The sequence below is a fragment of the Pezoporus flaviventris genome, unplaced genomic scaffold (assembly GCF_033815535.1).
Source record: "Pezoporus flaviventris isolate CSIRO_AGI_PZ_B2104156 unplaced genomic scaffold, CSIRO_AGI_Pfla_v1 ptg000079l, whole genome shotgun sequence".
Classification (NCBI taxonomy): Eukaryota; Metazoa; Chordata; class Aves; order Psittaciformes; family Psittacidae; genus Pezoporus; species Pezoporus flaviventris.
Window position 1 is genome coordinate 4,038,859 of NW_026892627.1, and position 26,730 is coordinate 4,065,588.

The window sequence follows — 26,730 nt, forward strand, 5'->3', positions numbered from 1 at the left end:
ATCAAGAATGTAAGCTTTTAGGATCAAGTCTATTCCTAAAGTCTTACAAAGCGAGAGAGAGCTCAGGAAGTCTCACAAAATCTATGAATGAGATATAGGCAAACAGATGCATGGTTATTTTTTTCCTTCAGATAGTGTAGCCATCACTTTTTAAGGTTCATTACTACCTTGCACAAAATTAATTCCATTTCTAGGTATGGATTCCAATTATTTATCCTGACTTTACACCATGCTGTTTTCCTTACCGAAATGTAAAGCAGAATAATAATTCAGATTCGGAGCATTCCTTAAATTATTTCTAATATCAGCCACATCCACCCTACACAGAAACTTCACATCTTTTCCTGCTATCTTTTTATTGATATGATAAGGAAATTACTTCTTGTTTATTTTCCATGACTCAAGGTCTGGGTCTGACCTCATTTGAACCACATTATTTCTGTATTTTCCAACATCAAGACTCAGACCATTAGAGCTAGACCTATTTATTGCTCACCACACTTCTTTCATTCCTTTTCACTCTTTCTTTAGACATCAGAAAATTTTCCAGAGAATTAACTAATAAGCCTCCTTCTCTTCACACATGTTCCTCAGCTTTATGATTTATTCTGATCTGTTCTACAAAGAACTGGATGTGTTGGGGGAACAACCTGGATAATTTTCCCCTGTTGCCATAAGAAATCTTTCTGTTGCATAGCCACATCAAATTTGCTATCACTCAGTATACAGTCCACTTTCTGTTCTGTGCACCCACACTTGGTGACAGGTTTTCTTAAAAAGGAAAGGAGTCACATGTCTGTCTCCATTCTCTGTGCAAATCCTAGCTCCCACACACACACCATTTTTTTTTTATTTTTAGTTTTTGCATTATTTCCAGATATACCAGTCTCTTACCCAGCAAGATGCCAAACAGAATTACAAACTCTTTGTCTTCTTGATTCTTCTTTTTGCTTAATTCTGTTTCATTATTTTGGTTTCCTTTACCAGTAATCTTTCTTCTTCAGTGCAGTAAACTTCTTCAAACCTAATTCAACTGTTCCTTTTCTTTGTGTTCATGATTCCACCTGGGTCACGTTCCTCATCTAGCAGGCTACACAGCTTCCTTATCTTCCTATCTTATTTGACAGAAGCTTACATAATTGTGTTGTGTCAGACCCTAATCTCCTTTCATGTATCTCATCTTCAAAATCCCATTCTACCATCATCTCTGTCTTTACTCTTTTTTCCCTGAGTCCCCTCTTTCTCAAGTGTTATAAGGTAGCATTTTATACAGCAACATATTCCACAGCATATTCACTTCTGAAAGAATATAAACCTTGTAGTTTCAAACCTTGGTCTCGCATCCTCCTTCAAATAATGCTAAGGCTGTCTCACTTATTATCCCTGTCTTGTTGTCTTTCTTTGGAGGAAAAACATTAACTTCTCTGAAGCAAACTGCCTTCTTTATTGCCTCTTAGCAGCTGAAGCTGCAATCTAAGGTTCATTATGGTGCTACATCTATCAATATATTTATTAATGCAGCAAGTCATTCTTGCCCAGTGAACACTCCAAACAGAAGGGCCTCTGCCTAATTCCCACAACAGAGCCTCAAAAATAAGGAAGATCCTGAAGATTATGACTCGCATTCAACCTATCAAGCAGGAGGTACAGAAGATCACTTACCCAAACAAAAAAGGACTCAATTCTTCCCTACCAAGGACTGGATCCCACAAAAACTCTCCTATTTGCTCTCCTGCCACTGTTCTTGGTACATCTAATCTCATGCTTCCTCCATGTTGTAAAATCACAAATGTTTCTTGGACAGATCTGAGACACTCATATACGGATTTTTCAGTTAGGTCAAGCTGCTTGTTTTTCAGCATAGTAACGTAATTGACAGCTGCTTCCCCTTAAAAATAGCTGCTTCCCTATCTTTTTCAAACACCAAAAGACTAAGCTGTAAAATACATGATGACATCTATTTATATTACATAACTGTAAACACTGAGTGAAAACTGCTCACACACGTAATTTCCCCTGGCTGTTGGTGTCCCAGGCATTCTCAGATAGGGGTGGGGGCACTACCTCTGAAAAGTTTTTCCCAGAAAATGGGCTCATAGAAAAACATATTTCTATCAACAGCAGAGTATGCCCCACGTGACTGGATCTCCTTTGTGAAGTTGTAATTGCTTTTATCCTTGGACAAGCCTAGCGATGATTTCACAGAAAGCCTTTCTTCACCAGCCAAAGAGCATGAGGAGAGTAGGTGCGTTTTAGGGGAACTCTAAATTAGAGATTGTCTCTGAGACAGGAAAAGGTGTCACTTAAGGAAAGTGGATTGAGGGCGGAGAACCCATTTCTCCACCTGCAATTCATGTACCAGCAGAGTGTTTCTTGCTTTTCCAATGTCCTACGTGACTAAAAGAGATTAAAAGTCAAGTAACATGTCAGAATCGGGGTTATGTCACAGTAAATGATACAGAAAGGGTATAGAAAAGGATGCAGAACAAAAAAGGCTTGATACAGGTTACTACAATAATAATTGTAGCATAATAATAATATAGAATAATAGAATAGTTAGGGTTGGAAAGGACCTTAAGATCATCTAGTTCCAACCCCCCTGCCATGGGCAGGGATAGAATCGTAATAATAAGATATTATAATAATGATGATCAGAGAGCTGAAGCACCTCTCCTATAAAAACAGCCTGAGAGCGCTGCAGTTGTTCAGCCTGGAGAAGAGAAGGCTGTGGGGAGAACTTAAAGCAGCTCCCAGTACTTAACGGGGCTGACAAGAAATCTGGAGAGGAACTTTTTACAAGGGCAGGTAGGATAGCATACGGGGGAATGGCTTTAAACTGCCATAGGGACATTTGGATTAGGTATTAGGAAGTACATCAAAAAACTGATCTTGAGGACAGGTGGCGTGTGACCCATAGCAATTTCATATATATATACTCTTTATCATGCAGAAAAGCGGAAGTAAAATTCTCCTGTGTGAAACAAGGATGAACACACCTGTCTACCCTGTAAATTAGTGCGTACATGGTCAGAGCCATTGGGGTGTACGAGGTGAAATGCCAAGGTGACTATAGATGGAGCTTTACCCCTTCTGACTCTTTGCCAGGAACAGCTTCTAATCTTTATTACAGCCCATAGGTATTACATTACTATAAATACTAAATGTACATATACAACACTATATCTCACAGTGAAATGCTGTCCTGTGGAGATGAATAAAGACAGAACTATTATATTTAAAAAAAAAAGTTATAAAAATAGTTTGCCTATTGACCAAAGCAGGAAGATTATTGGAATATGGCTTGCAACCAGAGAAAGAATTACATAATCAAATCCAAGCTGACAATAGGATATATCTGAGCATAGTACAGGCCATAATAGTGATAACAATGCATAGTTCATTCAACATCTTCAAAGTACTTAAAAACTAAATTCCTGAGATGAGCAAGTTATTAATTAAAGATGGTATATTAGTTATGTAAATGCTGAAGTGAGATACTCTGCATAGCCAGAGAGCAATTGTAGCCACTGGTCTTTTAGCCTGTCTGACCAGGCTTTCCTGTCACATGAAGTTCAAACAAGTCAAAAATTCTCTCCCTTATAACATGCCAAGTGCAGCTTAGCTTCACTTATAAAGGGAAGGATATTTTTTGAGATGGAATAGGTATACTGGACAGCTATTAATACAATTTGATGCTTGCATGTGTTTATTTCAAGGCTGGATCAGAATGACAGATGAAGGAAATTTAATTTTCCTAGTTCAGCAAAATGGTACCCATGAATGAAAAGTAAGTGTTCAAGGGAACAGAACAACATAGTTTTAATTATATGATTTTCTTAGTAAAAATTGTTAACTGATAGAAGATTTCAGAGAACTAGATAAACTGCCTATAATTAAGGACAGACCTATTTGCTGTGAGAAGTCCTATACCGATAAGGAATCAAATTGTCATTTGTTCCATTTAATAAGAAGGCATTGGCTTTTGAAACCAAACCAAAACAAGACAAAACAAAGAACGAAATGTCCCAGAACTCAGAAATTGAACGAGCACAAATAATTATGAAACAGGGACGTGCACATTTCTGGAGCAGTAAAGACTACAGAAGGATAGTTATTAAAGTTGTGGCATCACAACAAAGAAAAAGGTGTTCATGTATATTTGCTAGGTTTATGTGGCCAACCTTAATGAAGTGCACAGCCTCCTCTTGACTTGCAAAATTACTTTCCTTTTTTTTCTCCACCCAGATAAAGCCACTGTTTTCTTTATTCTCACACAAACAATTCAGAGAAAAAGGAAAGGATATCTAAATGACCAATGCTGACTGCAGAATTACATTTGTGATCTGCTATCAGTAAGTGATAAAGAATTCCTGAGTCAACAAAAGAGACTGCAAACACTCTGGTTTTAATTCTATTCATCAGCAAACTTGTGAGAAACACAGTAAGTCTGTTTCAAATGTGCCTCTATTTATTGTCTCCAGGTAGCATGAAAACTGCAGAACATTGCTTTTCCCCAAAGGAATTTGACCTAAAACATTTTCTCACTCAGTATGTTCTTTGTTATAATAAGTCCTAGTAATGATGGTTTTATGCAGTAACATTAGTGCACTAAGAAAAATATGGCAATGAAAACATTGTGACTGTTTGGCAAGAAGCTGAAATTTAAAGGCTTTTCAATGAATGGATCAGAACCAGCCACAACCCAATACAGCTATGGGTTTGCATAACTACACATAGTAAGGAAGGTGCCAAGTGTTAGAGGTGATCATGTTGCAACTTCAGTAAGACTGTGGGTTTACTGAAGCTGCCATTAACAGGTCAGCGTAAACCACTCCTGAGTATTCATAGCTTTCCTACATGCAATGTACCAATCTCAGCGAGGCCCCCATGGGGGCTTGAAGTCCACCCTTAAGCTCAGTCTCTTCGAGGTATGCAGAAAATATCTTATAGCTCTTAACATGAGCATTTTGGTACACATTTTGCACATTCAGGAAGGTTAGTTCCCTGAGCTAGTACAATATGCCCACTATTTTTTAATTTTTCACTGGTTGTAAGGAGAAAAAAAAAAAAGAGGTTACAATTGTTAGTGACTAGCGCTCCTTCCTGTACCAGAAACAACACCACGTTCTCAGCAACTTCCTCAGGAATTCTCACTCCTCTTTGGCCATTTGTTATCAGTTCTGCCAGTAATGATCATTAGTGCATGGAGCATGATAAACTCATTACCAAAATCTACAAAGCAGAGCAAACCCCTGCATTTCCTGGCATGCGTTCTCATTAAATAAAAGTACGTAGGTTGTCAGTGATTTAGAACAACTGCCTGATAGACCTGGATGAAATATGGAATTTCCATTTACAAGAATAATCAGTAACAATGTAAAAATTATGGAGCCAGACCAAAAGTCACCCTATCCCAGCATCCAGTCAGCAGCAGCAGCAGCAAAAACAGGGCACATGGAGATGACATCTAGACAGGAGCATTTAAAAGTACTTAAGCATGTATGTTCCAGTAATTTGCCTAAATTCATTTGAATCTCTTCATACTTTTGGCTTCCTCATCTCCCAGTAGTGAAAGTTACTTATGCTGTAATAAAAAAAAAAAAAAAAGTGGTTTGTTTTAAAATCAAAGCCTGAGCATTTCCATGACAATACCCAAGGTTTTGGACCCTGAGAAATAATATATAATCATTCCTTATTCAACATTTTCACGGATGCCTAAATATTTATCACACCTTAGTTAGCCCTCTTTAATGCCAAAAAGGAAAGATTCCAACTGTCCACATAGAAGCTAGTCCACATTAAAGGGAAATTTTGTCTTCCAGTGTCTTCTAGTTCTAATGTGTTTTTACTGACCTGGGGAAATAAGGCTAGATGCTAGATAAAGACATGAGAAGACCATATGTTAATACAAACACTTTACCATGTTTTTATTTAGTCCTCATTTCTTATCACCGTAATGCCCAATACTTTTTTTCTTTTTTGTCTATCATAGAAAATTGAACTGATATATTCAGATAATTAAAGCAGCAGGAATAGTGCCGGAATCTCTCTCCTTTTTTATAATAGTCTATTTAAAGCCCATCATTATGTAAGTACAGCTGAGACTGTGTTTTCATCATGTATAATAATCTACATTATTAACAATTTTATTAACATTTTATTAGCCAGTCACTCTAAGGCAGAATTAATTTCACCACTTGATGTTTACTGTGCAAAGCCTCCATAAAAGTAAGTTATTCAGATTTCCTTTTTATATAGGGGAGATAAGTAAGCATTTCAGGAGACGATTTCTCTCATTCTAAGCTAAACATTCAAAATAAGTCAAATAAATCATAAACTTTTCCTCTTTTTTTGAGCATAAAGGAAGCCTAGATGCAAATATTTCCACAGAAAATAAATAAAAATAGATAGATCATTACCCTGAAAATAGCAAACATTTAAGAAGTAAGTCTTAGCTAGTAGCTTTCTTTACGGTAATAATTACAAAAAAAAAAAAAAAATAGGCACTGTCCATAGCAATTCTCCTCCCCTTTCTTGACATTAATTTTCATGTGAAATGACTCTCTTTTAGAGAAGCTTCTCTCCTTTCACTGAACACAGAGAGAGCAGAGGACTGGACTTGGCATAATTTATAGAAGGCTAAACTTAGATGAGATTACTCCATTATTAGCACAACGAGATCCTTATGAACTGCTAGAATTCAGTCACAGATTTAAGAAGGTGCTAACAGGTCTGCAGTATTCTGAACCACACCAACTACCACAGCTAGCACTCCCGAGTTACGTGGCATGGTCACAACTGCATGCCATCTTCCGTCTGTTATAAACATGGGAAGCATATGCACACAGATGTGACTTCTCGGAGGAAGTCTGTAAGCTTTGTGGTCTCATTATCCTGCACTCCTTCTAGTTCACTTCTGGATAAGTTGAACTGCACAGGGCTCCATACAGTGGCACGTATCCTTCTATTAATCAACCTCACCACTTAGTCCACATCCACTGCTCTGCTTTTTAACTTGTATTAATGCTTCCCCACCATATAAAATAAGGAATTATTATTTTCTTCTTATTATATCCTGAAGTGAAAGCTTCAATAAACACTGGAATTATTCATGGAACAGAAAACATTACAGAGAATATTTTTGATTGAAAGAAGTATTTCAAAATTCGTTAATCAAAATGCCAGTCTTTGTTGAACCAAATGTAAATGCTTTGGTTTGGCTTCAGTGGACTAACTTCTGCATCTTACACAATGTTGTTGTAATTATAACTACGGTTCAAGACACTCCCATCCTTAGTGTTCAACTTGCTTACAAGAAATGCCAATTATTTATGGAAGAGTTATTTACAAAGGGACCCCAGTGAGGCAACACTGTGGGCACATAACGAAGCACTGACCAAAACAGAAGCATTTCAACATTATTTGAGAAATTAAGATACGTCAACTTCTCAACGAAAATTAATTAATCTAGCATGCTCAATAGAATATGCACACAAAAATCAGGACAATTGAAACCACCATTAAATTTTCTTTTTATAAATAAAACAAAACACTAACTTTATCTTAAAAAAAATGACCAAAAAAAAAAAAGAATAATTCCAGGGAGATGTATTACTGGATAAATTTCCATTACCTAAACGAACTCTTATTTGTCTCTAACTATTCATCCAGTACTATGCCAGTTATGTAAATAATTACTTACAATGCTTCTAACACTCACTAAATGGTACATATTTCTTGATGATATGAGCAATGAGTTATTTGTCTTGATATTTGTAATATCCTAAGAGAAGCATTATGACATAGCCATTCAAATCTATTGCTGAAAATTACATAAACAAAATTTAGTTTGCACTTCTAACAAATATTATGCAGAGGTCTGGAAACACACTCCACTGTATCTAGTGACAGATAAAAAATCCTTTTTCTTATAAACAAAACATAGGTATCAATGCAATGTATTACACAGTACCAAGTTAAAATGAACTTGTGTGATAAAGTCATGAATCTTCCTCAAAACAGAGCTACATTTTATAAACAATTTTAACACTGTGGACCAGAACTGTAAAAATATTTAGATACCTAAAAATGCAAGGAGGCACCACAAGGAATTTTCATGTTCCTTTTAGTCACTTAGGTCCTCCCAAAGACAAACAAAGATGATTGATTAGCTTGTCATAATCCATCTGTCCAGAATGGAAAGGTGATGAAAAATATAACCTCTGTGCTTATATTATTATAGCATGTTTACCATTTTACAGAAAGCAAAGCAATGCAATCAAGAGCAACTAGGAACATTGCTGCTTTTGGTGATCCTACCAAATATACCATTCTTGCTCAAATACCTTTACTTATCTGGACCTTTCTGCTGCTAACTAGATCATAAAAACAAGAATAAATGACATATGCTATAAAATTATCATATAATTTCTGTTAAGAGTGCAAAAGTGGAGTCATGCCTATGGCCTGTAGTGTTACTGTAAGCGAAATGAAGACATGACAACAAAACAGCAAAAAAATCCAACCTGCAAATGCTTGTAGGAATCTCAGTAGGTGAGCAACATAATGCATATCACAAATTTGGACTAAGTTGCTATTTACTTTCAAGACAATGCAGAGATGCAGAGAAATAAAAGATTACATAAACAAACCCCATGCTGCTTTCAAGTGCAGCTGCTCTCTTCACGTCAGTTATTACTGCAAGTTGTCAGGAAACAGTTCTTTTCACTTGTAGATAACTCTAGGAGATTTTTACAAAAGTGAAATTTGACAAAATGAAGAAAGCATTTTTATTCTGACCCACTCTGCTATTCACAGTACCACTGAAATACATTTAATCTGTATCAAAGCAATGAACTGCAACTGTGCTTTGGGAAACCTCAATGAGTTTTTAAAAGAGCCTATACTGACTACTCCTTAGAGCTCTCCATATTTATTGCACTCATAAACTGTCATACATTACTTATAACCACCTAAAAATTAGCTGTCCAATCCTTTCTTTATCATCATCATTGATGGAGAGATTGGGCATTACAAGCAAGTTATTCATCTCTACCTAAGACAGATACCTAAATAAATAACCCTCTAAAACAGTCTTGTTTTCAACTGTCAAGACTGGGAGTATAGGCAACTACCTGAGACATGATGCATAATGTTAGATTAAGTCCTTCGTATCAGGTATGGTGGAGTGATCACTGCCATTTTAACAGCATTTATATATATATACATATAAAAATAAGTGTCTTGTGTAAAAAAAAAAATAAATCTGCATTACTCCCCTATATTTATCAGAGTAAACATCATGATAGATCAAAAAGGCCAGACAGTTAAGTACATTATGGCTGCTTTCTCACTTTGCACAGAGTGTTTACTTTGCAATTAATAAAACAGGGATACAAAGACACTCACAGATTGATAGATCTTGATAAGATGACAGACACAGTCAGAAGGATGCACCCACAGGGACCAGTTTCAAACTGAAAAAGAAAAAGATGAGTTTTATTTTGTTTGTTTTGTACATTTTTTGCCATATTCTAAAGAAATGCAAATCAAACTGAAAGCAGAAAGAATTGTTCTCATTTATCTAAAATTGAATTTGCTCTTCTGCTTGTTAAAATGCATGTCCATATAGTGTTTGAAACAAAGTTCAGGAGATATGAGACTGACAAGTACAGAAAGACTGGCAGTTGAACTATAACAGGTTTAGTGTCTTCTCTATACACAGTACCTGGTGAATATTCTGCTGAAGAAAAACAACCAGATCTTCATATCTTGTGGCACTATGTAGTATTAGCTGGGAAAGAAAAAAAAAAAAAAAAGTAACTGAAACAATTACAACTCACTTTTATAACCTGAAAGCTGAACTACAGTAGACAAAGCTTTAAATCTGAATGGAAAGATTTGAGCTAACAAAATGGAGTAAAGATCTAACAAAATCTACCTTTTCCCGGCGTCATCTTGTATAATACTGTATCGCAGCACTTCGTATGTTCTGAATTTTTATACTGCTTCTTGTTGTTTTTAAGTTTTTTAAACAGGCAGTTTGATTCAACTTTAAGCATTGTTTATGCAATGAAAAACGATTCCTAGAACATGCAGCTTTAGAAGACAGAATGGGCAAGTAGCTCAGGAGTTGGTACCTATGTGATGAGCCGTTTAAAGCAGGCATGTATCAGAACACATCATACTCAGAGAATACTCCCATGAATACTCCTATTTAACATGAAGTTCAGGACAGTTCATAGATCTAGGCCCTTACTTCAACATTCTTTATCTATTTTTCCATCTTCAGATTTGGACAGAAATTATGGTCTTGCAGATACAGTATGCAGAAAGATTGAGCAATCTGGATTATAATGCTTTCCATCACATTTTCACTGTGGCTATGTCCACATGGCCTTTGATAAGAAGGACTTAGAGACAGCATAATGGTGTTAGTTGCTCTCCAAAATAGCCAGCAGCATGGAATTATGTTAACATATTAATTAAATAATTTATCTTGCCTCTTGGAAGAGCATTTTATAGCCAAGGATTTCTGCTGCATTCACCCTACTTATAAAAGACTTCACTTCCAACTGTTCCAAAACTGCCCGGTTCTGACAATCTGTTGACACATTCATTCCTACATTTAGGAGGCCAGTAATACTTTCTTAAACCACTAAAGCCTGGCTTTTGGCATCACCGTTTGCAACGCCATTTGAGAGCTTCAGATGGAAACAAGGCATAACTGGAGAGCGTTTTGCCATTTGGAGCTTCTGGAATTAAAAAAAAAAAAAAAAAAATGCAAAGGAGAATATACTGCCTTTTGATGCTCATGGCCATGGTGGTGAACTTGATCCACGTTCACTTTTACTGCATATCAATAAAAGTAGGCAAGCTTATAAGCTTGAAAGATATAGGGTACAAAAAGGACTTCAGGGAGTCCAAACACAGACACTGGGACAATTCAGAGCCAGACAGACTACAGGATTTTGCTATCTCCTATTGGGTTTTGGATCTCAACTAATTTGACATAAAAGATTTTAAAACACTAAAAGAGCAATGGAAATAAGATTCATTGCACTAAAATAACAGAAGGTAGAAAGAGGATATGGAGAATGTTACTCTGAATAACACAGAGCCTTACAGTTTCTAAGATTCCATCTGCCTTGTATTTTCCTATGGGAATGAACTGCTGTCTTCCTGATGGCCTGAAGAGGATATTCAGACAAAACCAAAGTTCATATTAAAAGGAACAAAATGGTATTAAAGAGAAATCAACATATTATTATATGAACTGAAAAATGAGCCAAAGATTTTGTATTATCATTTTTAACCACTTTTTTAAAAAAGAACCTCTTACATAAGTTCATATTATATATTAAACAAACGTTTATCAATTAAGCATATTCTTTAGCAGTGCTGAGCTCTCTCAGTCTGTTTAATATGTTTATACAGAAAGACTAGAAATATACATTTAAGATCTTAATGTGTTTTTATTGGAAACAAATATTACAGCAGTGACATTAAAACAAGCACAAGAACATATGTACAATATCATCACAGAGGAAATATTTTATAAATGTGAAATATACAAAATATCATTTGAAATGTCTTTGAACTTGATGCTTCTATTTCAGGTTTGAAGAAGAAATTCTGTGCTTAAAAGCCTCTCTGTTATTTTACGGCTATCTTAGTTGATTTAATAGAAGAAATCACCTCGTTTCACAAAACCTGTCTCACTTAAAAATACTGTGCAGGATCCAGTACAGCCGAAGCCAGCAATCTAAAAGTTAGACGTCTTGTGTACAAGGAACGGAATTGCATAGCATAAACTAAGTTACCAGTAGGCATCTATAGCATAATGAAATTAATTCCACCCATAATAGAATATCCTGCAATACAAAACTGTTGGGAGCAAAATGCTGCATCTGGAAAAATCAGGTAAAGATGTGGAGGAATCCTAAGCATCAATGAAATCCACAGGATCTTTCACAGCAATTATAAAGAATTTGACTATTCTGTTCCAGTTACTGGGACAGCAGAAATGACATTTTGCATTTCTCCCTAACCATTTTAGACAGCATAAATACACCTGACAAAACTTTCATTTTATAAACTGTGTACATATGTAACAGACACAAGTATAGGAGCATTATTCAATAATTAAAACTGCTTTCCCTACTTACAGTGCTACAATTGCTTTTTCATTGCCTCCTGCACGCCACAATATGTCTGCAATTGCCATGGTAAGGCATTTGGTCCTGTGAACTTCTGATGGTTGAAGACAACTATAGTCCAGAAAATACAAGAGACAGTCAAGTACCAAAATGTGTGTTGGAAAGCTTACTCAGTAGAGGGCAAACTACCCCAATTTCAGTATACACAGATTCATAGTATACTTGTCGTTAAAAGAAGAAAAGCATTATTTCAGAGACTAGGTGTTGTAATGCCTAATCATGAGGTTCCAGCAAGTACCCCCAGAAAACAACAGTTTAGGTATCTCAGTTCCTTCTATAGTCAAGAAAGAGACAACTGGGATGGCCCACTCAAAAAAAAACCCTGTGTGTTGAACAGTCACATAAACAAGTCACATAATGGAAAACTGGAAGATTTAAGAATAAAACCCAACATCCATGAGCCTGAAGAAATGAACAACAGATCTATGCCCCTGGGAGACACAGAACTGGAATGTTCTCTAGGGGCTTCAAGAATGGCAGTCTTTGAAATTCAGATAATATCAGTCTTAGAGCGCTACCAGCCTGGGAGATTATGTCAAAACCTGTTCCCAGCATTTGAGTAAAAGATCTAATAATCTGCAAGACTAAACAAGGAACACCAAACATCAAAATATTAAACAGACTTTCAAGTTCAATGTCTGCCTTGAATATAATGTTCATTTAGAGAATGTTTCCTTCTGAAGGGTGTGAGATATGGGAAATAACTGGTGAGAGTTTTCAAGTACAAAAAATAAAATCACAACGTTCTCTAATTTCTGCCTGTGTTCTAATGCAGACACTCAGAAATTTATGGGAAGCATAGCAACTAATTTATGTGTCTGAGAGACGCAGCAGAGTACGGAAACATGATAATTGTCTCTTGACTGTTGAAGAAGCCTGAAGTCAAACACTTACTGTGAAGTTGTTCATAATTTGAAAATTCAGGTAAGAATTAGAAAGGAATATTAATCCTCTCATTTCAAGCTCTGAGACTTCTCTTTCTGCCTGCCTAAGTTTCTGCCTATGGCAAACATAAGAAAAATGTTTATCTCACGAATAAAGCAAAATCTTTTAAAACTGTGTATATAATAGCAGGGGGAAAATAGGAGAGGCAAATATTGCCATGTAAACAGGATCAGTTGTAGCTGGCAGGAGCTGGGACACTTATAGTTTAAACAATCAGGCCTCAATCAACTTATCTGGGTGCCACATAATTTTATGACATTTACGATCACTGAATAATGTTGAAAGAGGAAAAGGTTAACATCTCTATTTTTACTAAGGATGACCTGAGACTCAAAGGGACCAAGGAGTAGATGATCAAAGCTGTTCTCCATGCTGAAACAAATTCTTGGTTTTCACACCAGAAATAATTCTTTGGTGAATTCTGTGGAGATTCCTTAGCATTAAAATCTAAACGTGCTGATTTTCTTGCATGGAAGTTTCTGAATTTTTCTTTTATGTGGACATGAGCCTCAATCTGCCTTGAAGTCCACTCCCATTGTAATCTGTATTAGACTAATAAAATTTTGCCAGCTAATTTTTTCACTTTAAAAAAGTGTGCTCTCATCAGCAGGCTCTTCATATGAATTATGGACAGATGTGATGTACTGAAAGAATTGAACAGAAGAAAAAACTGAACTGCTTAACATTGTAGAATTAACTTCACATTACTCTCTGCACAGGTGTTATACCACTAACCCTATCTCTTTGTCAGCCTATGATAACTGCCTTTAGGTGACTTCAAGGAACAGGCAATTTTCAAGTAATGAATTCATAGCATCTTATTTAGCCTGTGTCTTGGGGTCCACAAGCCATCAGTGAAACTAATAACTAGCCAACAGCAGTAACATTAAAACTTTCAGTATTTATTTAATAGACTCTAAGCCTGGTTTTAAACATTCCTAACGGCTTATTAGCTGTCTTGTACCAGAACTGCCTACCCACCAGCATTCCTGGACCTGGACACATGTGTAGATCCTATAGGGCCTGATAATCCTTTGGTTAATTGTCACTTCCCATCCTGGGTGTTGAAGGCAAATAATGAAGTTCTACAGGTGCCTGTTTCTTTCCATTATTGATGAAGAAGCTCAAACAATTAATAAACATTAAGTGCCAGTCAGACAAAACTAAGGAAAATCAACAAAGACCCTGTCACTGTCCTAAACAGTTCCAAGAAGGAAAGTGTATACTTAAGGTGAGTTTTTACACATGATGAACATTTTTACATTGCAAGATAATGAAGTTCAAGAACAATCTCAGCCTGAAAGCTTTTCTTCTGACTAAACTGGTGTCAGTGTATTATCCACAAATAATACAAGGTGGTGGCCGCATAAACCAGTAAAATACTGTTATGCCTGTACAACAAACTGTGCCTGTAAGCACAGGAAAGCTTAGAGAAATTTTTTTGTTTCGTAATGGACTTAATTTCTTACTGAGAACAAAAGGTGAATACAAGAAATCTGGTAATAAAAGTAAACTTTTTAGACATTATTTTCTAGCATTTGATTGAATGACCCCTGCTCCTTTAGCAAAGTGACAAGTACATTAATGTTATATCAGTCCAAGCAATTTTCCCTGGTACCAGCAATAGTTAATGATGTTTCTTTAAGTAAGTAGAAAATATACACACAGAATTTAAATTCAAATTCTATTCTGGAGTTCAACTATGAAAGATTGAACACAGTAGCAAGAAAAAAAATTATAGCTGTAAGTTTAATTTTTCACCCTCCTTGAGATTCTGAGTGTCAAAACCTGCATAAATTTCATGGTCTTTGAAACCCTCAACAGATTTTCTTTGAAATTACATCTCCATGAGATCTCAAGGTTAAATAATTTTCATTGGCCTCAATTCAAGCTGTTGGATTTTTTAAGAGGTTCTTGGGTTAATCACAAGCAAGTAATTATACAAATAAAACATCAACCTCTAAATTACTGCAGTTGAAAGGGAAGTAAATAAAAGAAAATCATATGCTACTTTCTCTCTCAAAGAGAAGTTCAACAAGTTCAAACTCAAAAGGCTCCTGAATGGCTGCAGCAGAGAAAAATAAATTTCTACTTATGTATGGAAAATATTTCTGTTGTCAGTTGCTGACTTACCGAATGTCTTTATTCCTATTACTGTCTGCAAAAATAAGCCGTTGTAGGACACAAGCTTGAACTGCAGCCAGTACTCCACATGGGCCACCCTGAGGGGAATAATGGACACTCCATGAGCAAAACAATTTGTGCTTTTTGATGCTGGTGAAAACTTTTGCAATCCATGTCCTTCCATTCAGGCTTAAGCTATTCTTTCATCTGTCTTTTCATCCATGACTTTGTCATGCCCTCTCTTACTCTATTACATTTTTTTTGCAAGCCAATGAAAATCAGTGTTACTAACTGGTATTGATTTTTTCCACCTATTTTTTTCCTGAAAATGCCTAGACATCTATAACATCAAAGAAAAGTCTTTTAAAAATCTGTTCTGTGATTATGCAAACAAATGAAAGATCTCCTGATCCCTATTGAGCCACAGCTTACATTAACATCCCCAAGAGAAATCAAACCTGTTTTCCAAATGGTGAAAATATGCCTTGCCCTTTTACCTCCTCTGAGCATTGTGCCTCCTCTCAAGTTCCCACTTAAATCACTAACCAAAGATTTTGGTGTTTTGTATAGCTCTTTGCACTAGCCATCTACCTCACTGGGGAAAAACAACAATGATAAGAAAGTATGGACCAGCCAGCAAGTTTTCTGGAGAGTCTGTGGTTTGATTTTATTTCTCAGGTTGTCCTAGGTAGAGCATCAGACCTGCAATGGGACCTGCAGATACAGGCAGTATGCACAGTATGCAACCCAGAAAATAGATGTCCTATAATCACAAAATAGGTATTGATACCTGCCAATTTGTCATTTATATTACACACACTCTAACTCTATAATTACTTATATAACTAAAGAGTGAATCATCTGAAATACATTAAGGAAAAAAGCAAGGATTATTTCAGTCCACTAGGGAAAGCCTCTCAGTCAAAAAAGAGGAACCATTCTAAACATCTTCTTATAGCACCACAGTAACTTAATGCAGAAGAGAATCAAACAATTGTTCAACTGAAATTAATTTAAAAGTGAAGAGGAATATATTAACTATATGAAATAAACACATCTGAGCAAAACATGCTGATTTACTATTCTTCTTGTGGAATTTATAGTAGGGAACTTAATGGCCAGTGAGTAACATTTACTATGGACCACTGAACATTACTGTCATGGTTCCTTTCTAACGCTGTTTTTTTACCACTAGGTAGATAATGCCTAGAACTGATGAAAACCTTATTTTATGGAGGAGCTGGCATCTTGTGGCTGCAGTCCAGAATTACAGAAACATGGCTGCAAAAGAGGTGGTCCTACCAGCAGTTCCAGTGTACTGGTCCCAGTGACACTGCAGGGGCATTTGTTCCCTTTCACGTTAGGAATGATGCGGCCCCCATCATGTGACCCCCATCATTTGACCCCTACATCTTTAAGAAGCAAAAATATCATTGTGATTTCCCAGGAACTGCAGGCAATTCTCACTATGTCCCCCATTCTGAGACAGATCAAGCTCCATCTTAAGCTTGTTAAACATTACCCCCATGTACACTTTTTCTCTTAAACTCGACTCTTGATTTACACCCTTTTATTCTTTTACCACCACTAGCTTTCAGCTGAAGTGGCTTGTCTTTCTCCCTACAAATAACTCCTTGTCACACACACACACACACACATGCACACTTTCTGCAGTTAATTTAAGATTCCCTCAGAAATATTCCATCCATCTCAAGTCTCCCAACAGGACTTGACAAGGTGACATCATCCAGTGATAACCAGAGAAGTCAAAGAAAGAGAAGAGTCTTTAGAAGACCTTTATTTTTTATTTTTTTTTTAAACTGCTGAAACACACAGCCTTTGTAAACTCAGTGTGAAAAGCAAAGATCACTTTAAGGAAGTAATTTACAGTACCTTTTTTTGCACAATGCCATATTTTAACTGTGGTATGTTATTAAATGTAAAATTCTGTATTTTCCATTCTTCACTGAAGCAACAAAGACTAGAGCCAAACAAAAGATTTTTTAACTCCTAAAACAAAAAAAAAGAAAGAAACAAGAAAAAAGTTCTTATTTTTAATAAAATCCAAATCACAGGTATGTTTTCTTACAGAAATTTGTAGAAAGGAAAGGAGGGGTGTGGAAGGTTAATGACTAACTCACTATAACCACCCTTTTCTGTTTCATACATACCGTAAATAGTAACACTCAAATGAAAAGGAGCAATTTTTTCCTTTTCCTGCAATATTCCTTCAACTCATAATGCTGTGTGCTGCTCAGCATAGGAAATTCTTTATGCAGATTGTCTGGGGTACAGTTTCACATGGAAGCATTACAGAATATTCCCTTAAATTTAACAGCTAGTAAAGCCACCCCTCCTAATGGTTGCCTTAGGGAAAACAAAGGACCCTACTGGACACAACATGGAGAAAAGGCATCCTGTTTTGCCTGTTAAAGTTGTTGGTATAAGATAAATGTTACTCAAACGTTTGACTGCTGTAGTCGGATGGCACATCAGCATATGCCAAATCAAGATCTTGGCCTGAAAACCTGCAGACCACTACTACTGAGGAATAGCTAAACGGAATAAATTGCATTAATGCTAAAGTAAAGCAGAGTACATAAGCACAGGCTATTCAGTGTTTGTACAGTTACTCGGGCTTCTTTGATCTAGCAAAGAAATTGGAAGGCACCCTCCTTATTTTTAATCTGAGGGTTTTTTTCTCTCCTCTGTCTGAACTGGAAGGAAAATATTAAAAGTAATAATGGTTCCATCTCTGCTCAAAATAAGAAAGATAAGCAAGGGAGAAACAGTGATAGGGGAATAACAAACTACTTCTGAACCACTGTCAATTAAAAGGACTGGATGATAAGCACATAAATATCTGATTACAGGCACTAATAAGACAATGCAAGCTTCTTTAATTAAAGCTATTATCTGTACTTCAAGTGGGCTGATGCATTCTGGCATGCTCTTCTGGTATTTTTCTGAATTTTAAATGTCACCCCTCCATTATTTTTAGTACTGAATGCCAAATAAGGAGTATATTCAGGAATGAATACAGCACATGTTAAATCACACACGAACATGCAGCACAGAGTAATCTGTTGCAGGTTTGACTAACTCGGCTGAAATAACATTCTCACACATCTATTTGTATTTACAATCATTGTTAGTCTTACTTTTGCAAGAGAAATATCAATTGCCTTTGATACTACTTGGAGCATATACAGTGTCGAAAGATCCGGGTTTTTAATAACTTCTCCAGTTGTTTCTTCAGCCTCAACATCAACTGAAAGAAAAAAAAATCATATAATGTGTTGGATGAGAAAAATCACTTCCATCAGCAAGCTCAGTGCCAGGGGGTCACGAATATGAGAATTAACACTTTCATGTGTTTCTCTTAATCAACTAAAAGTTACAAAAGAAGCGACTCATATGTATTTGGCTACAGCTGTTCTGAGGAATAAGATGGTAAAAGCCAAACTGAAGCCTGGCATAACTTACCTAATTCTAGGACATCTTTCATCTGGTCTTCTTTACAGCAAGTAGATGTTGGAGACCTCCTACAGGAAAATTAATCAAAAATGACTGACTAAATGTTCACTTTTAATGAGGAAAAGCTGTTTGAATAAACAAGAAGAAACATGGAGTATGCCCAAGTAAAGATATTTTATTCATTTATGTGATTTTCGTATATGTCAGGTCCTGCAGGCTCATACACAGAGGCAGATTTTAGACTGCCCTGCATTTTAAGTAAGGATATTCACATATATTTGACTGCCTCTCAGTTTGAAGAATCAGGAAATAAAATAAAATTTACATCCCCGAGGGTGAATCGGGATGAGATTCAAATTAGTCATTAAACTTACTGAAATATCCAAATAATATAAGTGGGAATAGGTGTTAGACTGAAGTCCTTTACCAAGGCCCTTTTCTAATTCACTTATATGTAGTGGTTATTCACAACTGCCCTTGTGATTTAATTATACATATTACATAAACAACAGGTTAAAAAATCAGATAAACAACTACTAAAAGGACTAAGCATTTCTTGGCTGTGAAGTCAGAATTTAAATAGAATGCTAGGTTTTCAGAGATGAGGTGGGTTTATTCTTCCTGTTAAATTTGTACTAAAATGAATTCATAACCAAGTTAAAGTTTCAAATAACTACTGCAAAAAAAAAATGGCCATCTTTTTTTTTTTTTCTTTTTCTTTTGAAAGAGCAATACTGCATCATTGGTTTTTGCTTTGGGAAAAAAGGTATTACACTGACAGTCTTTCAAAAGTAGTATGTAATAATTTCCTCAGCAACATTCTTTGTATGCATGATATTATATTATTATAGCAACAACTACTGTCATATCACATATTTTCCATTAACTTAATTTCCTTTTTCAGTGTGCGAAAGATTAATAAAACCAGAATACAGACATATCACACTCAGGACTTCCCCAGTCTAGAAGCATTCTGGCACCTTTCTCAGTGATAGTCTTTGATACTATGAGAAAAGAAACACTTTTTCTCTATAAAGGATTTATGCAACGAAATGTGGATGGCCACAATTCAGAAAAGATAGAATGGAAATGAATCATCCACATTAATAGGGTGGTAAAAATAAGTAGGAAGTCCAGCAGGTCACTATAAATAAGAGGACCGAGAGCAAATTTGTATAGTGGCACAAGCAGTATTGAGCTCTCAGTGAATATAACAGTACTTTTAAAGTGATACAGAGTTTAATATAGCTGACTGTGTTATAGTTTAAAATACAATCTATTCTCCCCTTGCTTTTTGCTAATATTGAATTTCAGCTGAGATTTCTTTCTGCTAGCTACTTGCTAGTATATTCATCTCTCCCAGTGATTTGCCAGTAAAATGTTTTTCAGGACAATACTCATGTCATTTAACTGCTCTTAGACATAACGACAGTCCACATTTTTGTTTAGTCTGAGATCACACACTATTGTTTCTTGTTTCCTAGAGAATATGGTTTCTTCCTAGGTCAACCCATTTTAATGTAGTTTGAGAAGAACAGAACTCCTAACACTTAAGAAAGCAGCACTACAGGTTACAGGATCCTATGTGGACTCAGTTGCAGCTTTGGATGGCTTGGGTCTTCTATAGGTACCATATCGTATCTTCTACCTTCATTAGATATCTTGGTTACCTTACAGTCTCAAATAGCACTATATGCCTATGTTTAGCCATGTAGATCACTCCCTACAAGCACCCTTGATTCACTGTTGTCCCAAACACTTCTCCTCAGTATAGATTACCTGAAAATATCTATAAATGAAAATAAAAACTACAGTACAATTCATATATAGCTCACCTGGCACCAGTTTTTGTAATATTATTGCTTTCTGGAAAGTCTAAATGATTTTGGTTCTACACCCGTTCCAGGAAGGACCAAGCCCAGGATGCAAAATGCTCTGAATTCTCAAGGCTGAGAATTCCCATCAAGCTGAGGAAAGAGCTGACACTGAAGATTGATGTAGGGTGCTTTCTGGTTAAGTGGGTATTTTTGCAGGTGTAGGTTCCCTCCTTAAGGGGAACTCATGTTTCTCAAAACACTGTCGGAACATTTATTGCAATTTCCATTTCAGCATATGGTTACTGTTCCAGGAAAATTTATTGTACACATAAAACCACACAGTTAGAATATTTAGGAAGGGGGAAGCCATCCCTCATGGCAGAAAAATGGGACAGGAAAAAAATATGTTTCATTATAAACATACTATACAGTACTTTCTCCAAATATTTGAACATTCCTATCTGGTCTTCATGCATTGCAGAATATTGAATTTATGCAGAATAGCTGAACTCACAGAGAAAGCACTTCTTGGAACAATAATGCATGTATACTCCTCAATTTCCTATTTATACTGCCGTACGCAGGAGGTCAAATAAGCAAAGTGGCTTAAAAAATAAACACTGATCATCAGTGGCTTTGGCTGTTGGTAAAACTTATTTTCACTGCCTGATTACAAAAGCTTTTCTACTGGACATACGTCTTTTCTGCATAATAATTTTAGGGTCAGAAGGATGCCTAGAAATCACAATGAAATCATCCAGTCTCATGCTGTTATGCCATACACATATATGACATTCTTGGTGTATGAGTAAGATCTGCAGAGTAGGTAAGAAAACGATTAGATTCTGTTACTACTTGCAAAGGGGTAAACAAGGCTATTATACTCACTGCAGGTTGACACTGCTCTAGGGCAAGATTATAAAAACAGAATTATTAAAAGCAATTGTAAAGAAGCAATGGAAATAATCAATAGGAGGCAACATATTTCTGTGGGAGAAAGACCTTGTCAAGAAGATTTAATATAAATTCTGCCGTGCTCACAGGTCTGGCTGACAAAGGTTACAGAGCTCACACATTTAATTACTCCAAACTGCCCTATTAGTTAAGACCTGCATGTGACCCAACTGGCACATTATCAGTATGAAAAATTAACTCATTAAAAGATGGCTCATTGACAGATATGAAAAAGGTAAATGAAAAACCTGCCATTGAAAGAGGCACTTCTAATAAGCTCACTTACGAATCTGCATTTGTCCTGCTGAATTTTCTTAGTTGTCACTGTCGTGAAAACTCACGAAAACTACATCTTTGCTGAGAAAGTTTGTATATGAGAAAAATATGATGATAATCACAGGTTGAGCTACAAGATGGTTTGAATGGCATGATGAATTTGGCTCACCTGAACAGAATGCTCTCTCCTAGGCAGTGAATGAATATTTATCTTCCAGCTACAAAACCAGACCCACTTTAATAAAAGTGTAGCTTTTTCATTCATACTCTTGTCTACCAGATTTTTTGGTGTAAAATCCCCACACTGGAATTTTCAAGAAATACAGTACCCACTCTTGTGAACTGACCATTCACCAATTCAAAACAGTTGACAGCAACATAAACAAGCATCAGTACAATAAAACAGGGAGCTAAGATTCCATTAAAGATGATTACAAGATACCAGCTAAGAGACACTACGTAAGGCATTGAGAAGGGTTCCCAGATTTCAATATTTTATCAGTTCATATTAGATGAGGTGTTTTGTCATACATGAAGTACCCACTCTGTCTGATTTTGGGCTTCAACTTTCAGGCCATTTATTTTTGAGGATGTGAACTTTTTGTGGCCTTACATTTCCTGTCAGAAACCTCAGATTTTTAATATTTCAAACCACTGTAACCTGACACATTTTAGCAAAATAAATTCTCTTCCTCAAAGTTAATATCAAGTGTTAAATTGGAAGAAGACAAAAGCTTACACTGAGGAGCAGGATAGTTCTCTTATCTCATTTTATCGTACAAAAAAAGATTAATACGGGTAACAGCCTATTGGTGAGCACATGTACTGTAGAGAGAGGTTTTACGTCCTCGTAAAGTAATCTTAGGGAGAGTAACACACTAGGGGACAATATTTCCTTGTGCTACCTGCAAACAACTGATTGCTTTTTAAGTGGGAGGTAATTTCTTATGCTGCTTCCTACCATACTCTCTCTAATGCTAGTATGTAGACACAGTGAAAGGAAATGGTGTGAAGCTCTACCATCGAAACAGGATGTGCACTGTCTGTTCTTGCTTTACATTTGAGAAGATCTAGAGCCCCTCTATGTTTGCATGAACAAGGCAAATTCTCAGTTGACTGAATGCATTTTAGGCAATGGGCTGGACGTCTCCAGTTTTACATCCTTTCCAAAAATAAAGGATGCCATTTGTCATTTCCAGTAATTGCAAAGTGCCTCTTCCTATGGGGTGCTGGAAAAATACTAAAAGGGCAAATGGCAGCACACACAGATGTTATGTTGAACGCTATGATGCCATAAATCCATTGGCACAAAACAAAAGTCACAATAGTTTAGTTTATTACTTTTATTTTAGATTCTTTTTTCCGGTCCAAGTATTATATTATAAAAGTTGTTATGCAACTCTAGATACTTAAAGGTTTTCACTACTGTATGATTTAGCAACTTCAAACTCTCTCTCTCTTTGCACATGGGCTAGTTAAATCCATATTTCCCAAAGATAATCCCATTTTGTTTGACAGCTGTTCTTCTGACTGACAACTGCAAGAGTCAAATAAAGACTTACTCCCCAGCTGGCAGCTGAGCACAACCCAGGAGGGTTTGGGTAGTCTCTCAGGGAAGGTGCCGACTGCGCTGTTCTTACTGGGCTTCCTGCCTATAAAGCCACACCACAGCATTGACAAAAGCTTGAGATGACGCCATGTGCCTCTTCATGTGGCTAAGGACAATGCCTGGTGCTACGCACAGATCACAAACAGAAAAAGATGGAAGGAAACATGCAAAGGTAATTTACTACTAGGCTGCTCCAACTCTGCATTCCTTTCCATTCTTTTATCTGAAATGTTGCACTCTGACTAAACTCCTATTTCCTAGAAATGCCACTATTGCCCAATACATCCTCTTCCTCTCATAGTGGGAAAAATGTAATGAATTCCTCAGACATTGCTCATACACACTGCATGTCACTGAGCGTGCCTGCATATACTGAAATCAGTTGGGGTTTTCTGACTGATTTTAAACAGGCTCCCCAGTGCGGCTATCTGAGCTCAGACTTCATTTCACAGAATAAGCTATCAAGGTGATGAGTACTTCTGGGAACTGCTCAACATCTCACAGGATAAAATTTTATTACTACCAAAATGACAGATATAATTTTAGACAAAGCAATCTCATCCGACACACTGATTTTGTATATAACAGTGAAATATTACAGCCCACTGGGCAAACAATACAGAATTCGCTACTCCTAGAAAACCTATTTTTATACCAAAATGCATAGTAGAAAAGACTGGAGCCAAGCATAACTGTTGGGTAAATAGTGTACATTACATAACTTTGCTGGAACTCTGTTTCCTTTGAGTTAGAAATTCAATTTTATTGAAAAAAAAATCACAATTAAAACTGGAATGTTGCTTAGTATTCTTTATGAAATCCAACGTTCACATATGAACCTTCATTAGGCACTGTATTTTCCTGTTTCAATGGTAGCCCATATTTAAAAGAGGGAAGCTGCTTTGGCGCTTTTATTTCTGTCATGAGTTCAGAATCACAGAATAACAGTTTGGAAGGGACCTCTGGAGCTCAGCTAGTCCAACCTTCTGTTCAGAGCGGGTTACACTGCAGTAAGTTGCTCAAGGCCATGCCATGTTTTGACTGTCTCCAGGATGGAGACACCACAGACACCTTAAGCAACCTGTTCCAGCATTTCCACTCTCACAGGAAAACATTCCTTGATCACCTGTGGCAGGAAGTTATCATCAGTGCAGTCCAGAAACCTCCTGCTTGTGCTCTGCTTTGTTGGCTATACTGGTGGAGGGAAGTTCAAATCCTGCTCTGAATTTGCTCAGAAACTCATGGCCAACATTCTCTGCTAATGTTCTAATGTAAATGAGCAAAGCTTGAGGCCAGGAATGATTCAGGATAAAAACATGTGAGAGGATCTTGGCAGTTTTAGGTAGTCAATCATGTACAAGTGACAGGTATAGGTTTGAACCTCACATACAAAATAAGCTTTTTTATTCCTGTTAGTAACAGAAAGCATGAATATTAATACTTTAAGGACCACAGCACTTTCAAAATATTATTCTGAAAGTCTCAGGTATCTAAAAGAATACAAAAAAAAACAAAACCCTGCAAATATTTTTAAAGGCTTTAAAGGATTTCTTTTAAGAAACTAGTATTTTGTTTTCCTCTAAGGATCCCCCAGCTCCATAAAAGTGAATTTTCAGAGACTTTTTGATGGAACATGTAAATGGGAAAAGGCAGGAATTTTCAGTAATACAATGGGTTCACCTGTACTGGTCTCAATTCAGGGTGAAGAAAGACATAGGTAGTTCAGAAAGCAAAGTAAAGCCATTCACTCCTTGTCAGTCTTACACAGAAATGCAGGGATTTGAAGGGAGACAACTTTTCTATAGGAACACATATTGCCTTACTATAGAAGATTAAACTGGCTTCAGAATGATACTACAAAGACCATTTTGGAGGAAGAGACACTATAACACTGAGGAGACATTTTGCATTCAATGTGCTCGAGACTGTAGGTAAGAAGGCATATACTTGTGATAAATTGCAGTGACAAATGTGCTAATACGATTTTATAAAACTGGGAATCATGTCATGAGTGGAAAGTGATTGTTCTTACCCTGTATTAGTGAGAATCACAGTGTGACAAAGTTAGACGGGTCCTTAAATACATGGAAGAAAAACAAATCAATACAACCTAACAGAAAAACAACAGCAACATTTCAGATCAGGAAAGATAAAAATACAAGCAGATGATACAAGCTTTAGACAAAAAATGCCTAAAGGAACATGAAAAATAGTTAGAATAATTAGAATTAGAATAATAATTAGAATTAGAATAATAAGAAGAATTAGAATAACAAGAACATAGGCAAACGTGTAGCAAGGAACAGAAAGATCAGTCAAAAACTAATGTAATCTATGGATAATAGGGCAGAAAAAAATCAAATGTAACGTGAATATAAGGGAAAAATTCCTCAGGCTAAGGACTGCTAGATGCTGGAATATATTCTCAGGGGAGAGGTGTCACTTAAGTCATTTAAGACAGGACAAGACAAACCCTTGGAAAAAGTATTACAGCAAATATATATAGAGAGTAATGAGTAATCTGCCATAGAAACAAATGACCTTAAATGGTCTTTTCCATCTGTAACTTCTAAGATTCTATGAAATATGAGCAATGTTCCACTAAGGAACTTGGTATCTATGGCAATTCACTAACCCTACCCTATTTGTGCTAGAATGCAGAGCACTGCTACAAAAAAGGCTTATTACCAAATAATGAGTGATATTTTGGGAACCACTAAAGAGTGCTCAGCAAAAGTGAACTCAGTTGAGAGACTATTGTAGGAAGAGAAATTCTCTGAACTCACTGGCAGTTACTTTCCTGGTGGTGGAGATGAAGAGCATCAGAGATACTTAGGTTTTGGTTGGAAAAAGCATCTGAAGCCAAGCTACACAGTCATAAAACTGTCCCTCCTGTCTGAAATACCCATCTGTACTGGCAGGCTTCTGAAAGGAAACCACTAGCTCACATTCAGTTTTGTAGCCAAGACTGATGGCAAGGCAAAGGAGGGTATGGCAGATGCAATTAGAAGAACTGGATAAGTAGGGTGACTGTTCACAACGAAAGCATGAGTGCAGAATCAATTAGCTTCCTTGCTCCTGAAACTGTATTACAGATCTCTGCCTTTGGACAATGGAATTCACTGCTGTATGCTTTTGCTCACTAATGGCAGGAGGAAATTTTTGTTCTAATGTAACAATATTCACGTTTCGTTTTGCCTTATGATAGCCATTCCCTTTTAATTTCTATGAAATTGGCAAAATATCCTTAACTTCAGGTCTTGATTGCTAAGACCTCTTGTTCCCTTGGATCTTTGATTCCAGTTTTATA

At 36.4% G+C, this 26,730-nt stretch overlaps 1 protein-coding gene across 4 annotated transcripts in view; it reads right to left on the bottom strand.

Moving 5' to 3' along the window:
- Positions 1-26,730, bottom strand: part of MINDY4 (MINDY lysine 48 deubiquitinase 4) — a 69,914-nt gene that overhangs the window by 30,913 nt on the left and 12,271 nt on the right. For all 4 annotated transcript variants that reach the window (XM_061474490.1, XM_061474488.1, XM_061474487.1 and 1 more), the window contains 8 exons: positions 18,774-18,832; positions 18,449-18,558; positions 17,181-17,297; positions 15,297-15,385; positions 12,168-12,269; positions 11,126-11,189; positions 9,728-9,793; positions 9,409-9,476 (listed from right to left, as the gene is read on the bottom strand). In XM_061474490.1, coding sequence (XP_061330474.1) covers positions 9,409-9,476; positions 9,728-9,793; positions 11,126-11,189; positions 12,168-12,269; positions 15,297-15,385; positions 17,181-17,297; positions 18,449-18,558; positions 18,774-18,832 — 675 coding nt within the window. The remainder of the gene's footprint in view (positions 1-9,408; positions 9,477-9,727; positions 9,794-11,125; positions 11,190-12,167; positions 12,270-15,296; positions 15,386-17,180; positions 17,298-18,448; positions 18,559-18,773; positions 18,833-26,730) is intronic.